This window comes from Galendromus occidentalis, unplaced genomic scaffold (genome assembly GCF_000255335.2).
Source record: "Galendromus occidentalis unplaced genomic scaffold, Mocc_1.1 scf7180000076348, whole genome shotgun sequence".
Taxonomy (NCBI): domain Eukaryota; kingdom Metazoa; phylum Arthropoda; class Arachnida; order Mesostigmata; family Phytoseiidae; genus Galendromus; species Galendromus occidentalis.
The window spans coordinates 1-8,157 of NW_003804337.1; the positions used below are offsets into that span (position 1 = coordinate 1).

Here is an 8,157-nt window from a genome sequence, read left to right on the forward strand (position 1 = left end):
CCCAGAATAAACATAGGTTAGTGTCGGTCAAAGAGTGAACCGCGCATGTTCTCCTTACGAAAGTGAAATTCCTACACGAATCCAAGAGACTCAGATTCGATAAGTCCGCTACCGATCCGACCGAAACAGTTACATGGTGCCGTGGCCCAGGATCGCAAGCTTATCACCGAAACGTCTCTTCCCGAGTGTACCACGTTCCTGTCGTCCGATACAGCTACGCCTCGACCATGAACGAAGAAGAAACCAAGAGAAGGCTGAAAACCTTGCGACAGTCCCGAACAATCCGCAGAAACAAGGCGATGGCCGAGTTGGAGGCAGTCACAGATCTCCACTCAGGTAACCCGACGTTCGCCGAGGGTCAGCGCCCGGAAGAACTCCTCATTCTCATGACTCAGCACGTTGAGCGTATCCGCGAGTTGGACGGCAAGATCGCCGACCTGGTGAGCGAAGACGCAGTCGACGCCGAGGCGACCGCTTCGGAAGAATTTCACATCGAGATCGAGCGGGGAATCGCTGCAATCAGCGCTGTGACCCAGGTCGGGACCGGCGACCTTGCGGCGCAGGCAGAGATGCCGACGTTCTACGGAACCCCGGAAGCCATGCGACACGTCCGATTCAGGCCCACGATGAACTCTACCATGAGCGCGCCACGTCAAATGCGCGAGGCGACCCAGGTCCCGGACAGTTCGCCACAGCCGGCCGCGCAAGTGGTATCGACGACAACCGCGCGCTTGCCTCGTGAGCTCGACATTTCTCCCGAGGTATTCGCAGGAGATCGCCTGAGGTACCGTGCCTTCATAACCCAGTTCAAATGCTTCGTTGGAAAGAGACCGGAGGCCACTCCGGCGGAAAAGCTGATGGTGCTCCGGAAATACGTGACCGGCGAGCCTAGGGACATCGTTCAGGCTCTCGAGCTGTCGGATGCAAATTACCAGATTGCTCTCGACCTACTGCATGAGAACTACGCCCGCACAGAAAGCGACAAGGAAAAAATCCTATCTGATCTCCGAAATCTTCCCCGAATCCCCCGATATAACGATTTGCCGGCCCTGCGTAAACTTCTTACTGTCCTGCAGGGGAACATCGCGACTCTCGCATCCAATGGGATTCCGCTCACCGACTTCGCGCTATCGCTGAGATCGGCGATAGAAGCAGCCCTACCGATTCGGTTGCGCCAAGACTACAAAGATTCTCGCCGTCTCGAGAAGAAGCTGCTCGCCCTCACCAGAGGTGGCAGCGGAGAGGGGTCTACGGCCGACGACTGCATCGAGACAGCTGACGAGGAAAGCACCACCGACGCAGACGACAGTGGCACATCTGTTTCAACGAGGGCTGCCAAAGAGGTCCGCAACCTGATCGACTTCTTGCGCGGTCGTGTCCGGGACTGGGAAGACAACCGATACTTAGATGAGCGGGCTTCGCCGGCTACAGCCGAGGTTCCTGAGCGCCCGGCGCAAGCGCGAGATGTGCGGCGCCGACCCAAGAGCACCATCGCGGGTGCTGCGTCGAGACCGTCTGGATCAGCTGGGACCGGTTACCGGCCGCGACCATGTTTGTTTTGCCGAACGGCTGATCATAACTCGTCCCGCTGTACGGCAAGCTTCTCCATCGCAAAACGCCGAGAGATCCTCACGGCTCAGCGGCGTTGCGAGAAGTGCTTCAGGACGAAACATGCGAACCCCGCCGACTGCCGCGGTCCGAAGGCGCCGTGTGCCTCGTGTGGCTCAAGACAGCACTATACTTCAATGCACGGACCTGATTCACCAAGACATGGTGATCAGACAGCCGCTGGAAGTGACGCGACGACCGCCGCGGTGGTCCAGACGGTGAGCGGGGCAAGCGCGGACACCGGCGCACTGCTGCTAACTGCTTGTGCCTATGTGATCAACGGTGGGGTCAAGATTCCTATCCGGGTGTTCATGGATCCCGGAAGTACGCTTACCGTGATGCTGCCTTCACTCCGAGCCATGCTCCGCGATCCTCCCGTTGGTGTAAGCAATCTCACCATTCAGGCTTTCGCCTCGACGCTGGCAAGTGAACGGATTCCGTTGTACAACATCCGCATCATGAATATTCGTGGAGGACCAACAATCGAGCTCTTCGCCCACGAGTACAAGTTCGACGTCGACCCGCCGAATACGACTACCAAGGCCGTCCTTCAGGCCCTCACCAATTTCGACCGAGAGAGTCCGCTCGCAGATAGAACATATGTGGGAGAGTGGTCACGCATGCCACCCGCCTTACTTATTGGAATGAATCAACTCCATAAGGTAATGCACAGAGAGCTTCCACAACCCGTCGTGGATGACATAACCGCACAGTCATCGAAGTTAGGGTGGCTCGTTGGGGGTTCGATTCCCCTCGGTTAGCACCACATAGAGGGGGAGGTGACGGCGACGCACATCGTCTGCTGCGCCGCCGGCCTGTCCGCCCGTCAGTCTCTGCAGATGTCATCGGCTGCCAGAGCTCTTGAGACGCTGTGGAGCTTGGAGGCGCTGGGTATATCGGACCCCCCTGCAGCGTCGCAGATGTCGGCGGACGAGGAGGAAGCTACTCGACAATTCAACAGCGAAATCTCCTTCGAAGATGGTCATTATGTGGTTTCGTTCCCGAAGCGACCGAGCATCTCTCAACTTCAGAACAATCTGGGCGTCGCTTCCCAACGTCTCGAGCGAAAATTATCGCAGCTCAGGCAATATCCCATGAAATATCGACGCTATCACGCGGAGGTGATGAAGTTCATCGACGACGGCTTCGCTGTAGAAGTTCGCGACTTCTCGCCTGGTTCCCGTTCGGAAGTCGATGGTTCATACTACATGCCTCATCACGAGGTTGTCGTGACGTCGGAAAAGGCGGAAAAATGGAGAATCGTGTTTGATTGCTCCGCAAAGCAGAAAGGCGCCTCGTCCCTCAATGATCATCTCTTACCGGGTCCGAACCTGAACCCCGACTTGGTGTCGCTTCTTCTGAATTTCCGACTGCACTCCGTGGCGGTGTCGGCCGACGTGAGCAAGGCCTACATGAGAATCGCCGTCGCACCGGCAGATCAGCCGCTGTTTCGATTCCTGTGGAAGGGACCCGACGCCGACTCCGTCCGGGCGTACCAGATGCAGCGAGTTACGTGGGGAGCGGCGTCATCCGGTTTTCTTCTGGCCGCGACGATCCGGCATCACTTACAGGGAGCCGACCCCGCGTCGCAGGATCTCTCGAAATGTCTATACGCGGATGATTTCTTGCAAAGCTTCGAAGACCCGCAACGCGCGATTCAGTTCACCGATAACATCCGTCGAACACTCAAGTCAGCGGGAATGAATCTCGCGAAGTGGAAGACAAATTCGAAGGAGGTGGACGACCACTTACTCAGCAATGGCGTCAAACCAGACGAATTCGATTCGACAGCGTCGGGGTTCTTGAAAGTTCTAGGCATCTCCTGGTGCCCGTCACAGGATGTCTTATTGTTTACGACACCTGCCTCGTTTGACGGTCTGGAACTCGAAAGCGCTCTGACAAAACGTCGAGTACTGAGCTTGGTGGCATCTATATTCGACCCTTTGGGTTGGCTCACCCCGTTCACCCTCCGTGCGAAAATGATCATCCAGCAACTTTGGGCCATCGACCTCAAGTGGAACGACACGATTCCGGACAGAATCCGTGAGGAGTTCCGCGCGTGGATGTCAGAGGTCGGATCCCTCAGCGAGATCAAACTGCGGCGACGGTACAGCAACATATCGAGAACGCCGAGCGCCTACCTGCTGCATTCGTTCGGAGATGCCTCGCAGACGGCGTATTCCTGCGCATCCTACATCGAAATACAATACTCGGATGGACCATCCGACTTCGCTCTCGTGATGACAAAATCAAGACTGGCTCCACGTGACTCACCATCCTTGCCTCGGCTCGAGCTCCTTGCGGCTCTGATCGCCGTCCGCCTGAAAAGGTTTCTGACTGAAAGAATGAACGTCAAATTCGAACGAGCCCTGTTTTACACCGATTCGACGATTGCCTATCACTGGGCCACATCTTCGAATCCCGGATGCTGGAAACAATTCGTCAGCAACAGGGTGCGTGAGATCCAGGCGGACTCCCGACCAGAGGATTGGTTCCATCTGAAGGGCAACTTCAACATCTCAGACCTGGCGACTCGACTAGTTTCGGCCGCTACACTTATTCAAGACCAGGAGTGGTGGTACGGCCCCAGCTGGCTACGTCTGCCGAGGGAGCGAAGGCCCCTTTCTCAACCACAACGCGAGTCCGTAGCCCTAGACCCTGTTAGTAAAGAGATGCGAGGCGTGCTCGCGGTTGTCACCACAATGGATCCGGTGTTGAAGATCGAGCGATTCAGCACGGCCTGTCGAGCGACTCGAGTGCTCGCGCACGTGCTGCGTTTCGCACATATCGCTCGTCGAAGACCAGTCCCCACACGGAGAGGACTTTATCGTCACGCCGAGTCCATCCTCATCCGGTGGTGTCAGGAGCGGTTTCTCTGCCAGGAGATCTCATCGGTCCGAGTCGGCGAGAAGGTCCCCAGCGGCTCAAAGCTGGCAGCGTACAAGCTCTTCATTGGCGACGATGGGCTTCTTCGAATCGAAACGCGCCTCAGAGCTGCTCCCCACCTCACTTACGACGAAAGAAACCCCCGTCGTCGTTCCAGGAGAGTCGCGACTGGCGAAATTGCTCGTCGTTGACGCTCACCGTATCAACGCCCATTTTGGCGTGAACACGATCCTCAATATCCTCCGCAGAAGGTTCTGGATCACCCGCGGCCGTCAAGTCATAAGGGCTGTGCTCCGTCAGTGCGTCGTGTGTCGCAAACGTCACGGTGGATCGGCCGAGCAGATCGAGGCACCATCACCCGAGTCCCGGTCGACCTTGCAGGCGCCGTTCGCAGTCGCTGGCGTCGACTTCTGCGGACCGTTCTATACAAAACAGAGAGCGGAAACCTTCAAATCGTATGTGGCGTTGTTCACGTGTACGGCAACGCGCGGAATCCACCTTGAGCTTGTCCCTTCGCTATCGACCCCACAGACTCATCTCGCAATTCGACGGTTCCTGTCAATCTACCCGGCGTGTCATCACTTCATATCGGACAATGGGACAAGCTTTGGCAAAGCGGCTACAGAAATCAAAAGGCTGTTCAACTCAACGAGGGATCCTGAGGTTCTGGAGATCCTCGACGGTCGCTCCGTCGATTGGAGTTTTAACTGTCCCCGCGCTCCATGGCGTGGCGGCTTCTTCGAGCGTTGTGTCGGCATAGTGAAGTCGGCCCTCGCCAAGACACTCGGCAAAACGCTCATAGGGTACGAAGAATTCCGGACCATTCTCTGCGAGCTTGCTGCAACTGTGAACGATCGTCCGATTTCTCATGTGGACTCTGATTGTGATGTGCCAGCAGCTCTCACCCCAGCTCATTTCCTCCGGGGAGGCCCATACGTTCCAGCGAGCGCCCCTCTCATCGCAGTCGACTCTCTTGGTGGAGACGAACTTCCCACCGAAGATGCTTTGCGAAGGGCACATGACTCAAAAACCCGTTATTTTCGCGATCTTTCGGTGCGATGGTTTCGCGAGTATTTGTTGCTGCTCCGCTCCGCCGTAGGGACCCGAGGCCGCGAATCCGCACCCTTAAGGGTTGGCGATGTTTGCTTGCTCCGCGACGATAACCTTCCGCGAGTCAGGTGGCGATTGGTTCGCGTACTGGCTGCTCATCCGGGTCGCGATGGCGAGACCCGCACATATACTGTAAAATTCGGAAACTTGCGAACGTCTCGACGAGCTGCCCAACTCTTGATACCATTGGAATTGTCTGCCGACCGGCCGGAGACGCCGTCCCCGGCGCTTCCCGAAGGCGCACAGGCCTAACGCGCGTCGGCGCTATCTTGTTAATGTAAAATAGCTAGTACGTCAAATATCGCACGGCGTTCAACTCGTAAACCCCAAATAATTGTGACATCATCCCGTACTCCTGCGAGATCTCATAGAAAATTGTGATATCGGTGCCCCCGTCAGTAGCTCATCGATAGGTTCTAGTCCTTGTGATTCTCGGCTGAGAAAACGTCACCGTTTTCGGGGGGAGTGTGAAATAACGTGTAATTTAAATGTCGCGCCAGCGCTACGTAGCAGAACGAATCCCAGAATAAACATAAGTCAGTGTCGGTCAAAAAGTGAACCGCGCATGTTCTCCTTACGAAAGTGAAGATCCTACACGAATCCAAGAGACTCAGATTCGATAAGTCCGCTCCCGATCCGACCGAAACAGTACATGGATGATGTCACTGTTGTTCTTCTGATCAAGTCATGCGGCAGAGATTCCACTCCGCTCCTTGAGTCGGAGACTGAAGTTTACCATCGATATGGCCAGGTCTCGAGGCGTTGCAGTCGTCGGCTTGTGATTAGGGCTTGCAAATACCCGACTTTTTCGAGCACCGCGGCTCCTGGTTCCTAGAGAACCGGCTGAGCGGAACCGCGGGTAAGAACCGGGAAGAACCGGAACCTCTTATGGCTATCGACGAATGGCTTTGATAAAGAAGTTCGCGCAAACATTCTGAGTTGTACGGACCGGTACGCCTTAATTTATTACCCTCGAATGATATCACAACATCACTCCATGGATTCGAAGTATTTCCGTAATGAAAAGATATTGTCTAGAGTCGCTGGTTTCATACTCGCTCTGTTTTCTCCCAGTATCAGCCTTAAGATACTAAAATCCCTCTCCGGCTGCACTGAGGTTGGGGGAATGGCTTCAAGCACCTCTTTGCACAATGTCAGACGTGGGCCCCTCCCGCCACCAGCTCTGAAGAAGTCCATCTCCATGCGGACTCTCTCCATCGAGTTTAACGAATGTCTTTCGCGGTTTCTGGCTGGAGAGGCAGACGTGTTGTATACAGCATCCCATGAGAGCTCCGCCTGACGGAGAATATTAGAGATAAGATGCATGCCAAGCCTGCAGAATTGATTTATGCAGAATCAAGCTATTGGCAAGGAGCGAATATTACCTCGGAGGTTTCCTCTTCAACATCTTCGAAAGGCAGAGAATTTCTTTGCCCGCCAACGATCTGTGCCAAGACATCATGGATGTCAGTATCGCTGGGCATCCTTTGTCCCAGTGCCGCTTCGACGTCAAACTTGAAGTTCGCATCACTGAGAAGCGCCAGGACGCTCGAGAGCAGGGTCCTACGCTTGACAACTTCGATGACGAGTCCTTCACGGAGCAACTGGGCAAGCTCTGAGCCGATCATCCGCAGGTCATTGAGAAGCAGCATAATCAACTTGTCAGCGTGGATGAGAGTTGCGTCCTCCCTGCATAGCATCAAAATTGCTCGCTTGAAGGGACTTAATGCTTGCGCGATTTGCTTCAGGGTTGATAAATCCGAAGACTTCATCGGAGTACCGTATCGTGAAAGCACATTGTTCATCGCTGGGAAGATCTCGATGGCTCTTTCGATCATCACACACGTTTAATACCATCGCGTGCGACAGTCGAGTATCGGGCGTAGTTCTCTTCCCTTATATTCGTCTCGACTGGTTACTTTCCTTATCTCGTCCATCCATAGAGTCTTCTTCTTGAAATCGCGGGCCACTGTTCTTAACCGATCGACAAATGGCCCCAGGCGGATGGTGGTCTCACCATGACAACCTTCTGCACCTGATTCGATTCCGTTTTCGGTTGCGACAATCGATTCATTGACTTGTTCGAACCCTGTCTCTTCGTCGACCTCCTCAGCGACGAGAATTCCAACATCGAAGGCTAGAGCATCTTTTCCGTAGACAGTCTTCCTCACGACCAGATCTAGTCCATGCACCAAACACTTCTGTTGCCTCATGAGTAAAGCCCGTATGTTCAAGCATGGAAACATATGCAAAATAAGCACTCAAAATAAGCGAAATAAGCGCGAATGATAAGCGAAATAAGCCTTAAAAACAAGCAAATGAAGCATTCAAAATTAGCAAAATAAGCGTTTAGAATGGGCAGAATAAGCATTCAAAATGAGCGGAATGAGCACTCAAAATGAACAGAACAAGATAAGATTTCGAAATAAGCGGTGATACGGTTTATTGATATCAATCGCCTAGAATTAGTCACGATCATTGCAAGAAATGGCCAGCATCATCTTTAAATTTTCAAAAAGAGGCATTGACGTCGGTCATTCAGCATGTGCTTTA

The 8,157-nt window shown here is 54.2% G+C and overlaps 1 protein-coding gene across 1 annotated transcript; it reads left to right on the forward strand.

The window, feature by feature from the left end:
* The first annotated feature begins 2,447 nt into the window (after positions 1 to 2,447).
* Positions 2,448 to 5,856, forward strand: LOC100908537 (uncharacterized). Its single transcript, XM_029113144.1, is given in 2 exon segments — positions 2,448 to 4,613; positions 4,615 to 5,856. Coding segments are annotated over 2 exon segments (3,408 nt in total).
* Positions 5,857 to 8,157: the final 2,301 nt, after the last annotated feature.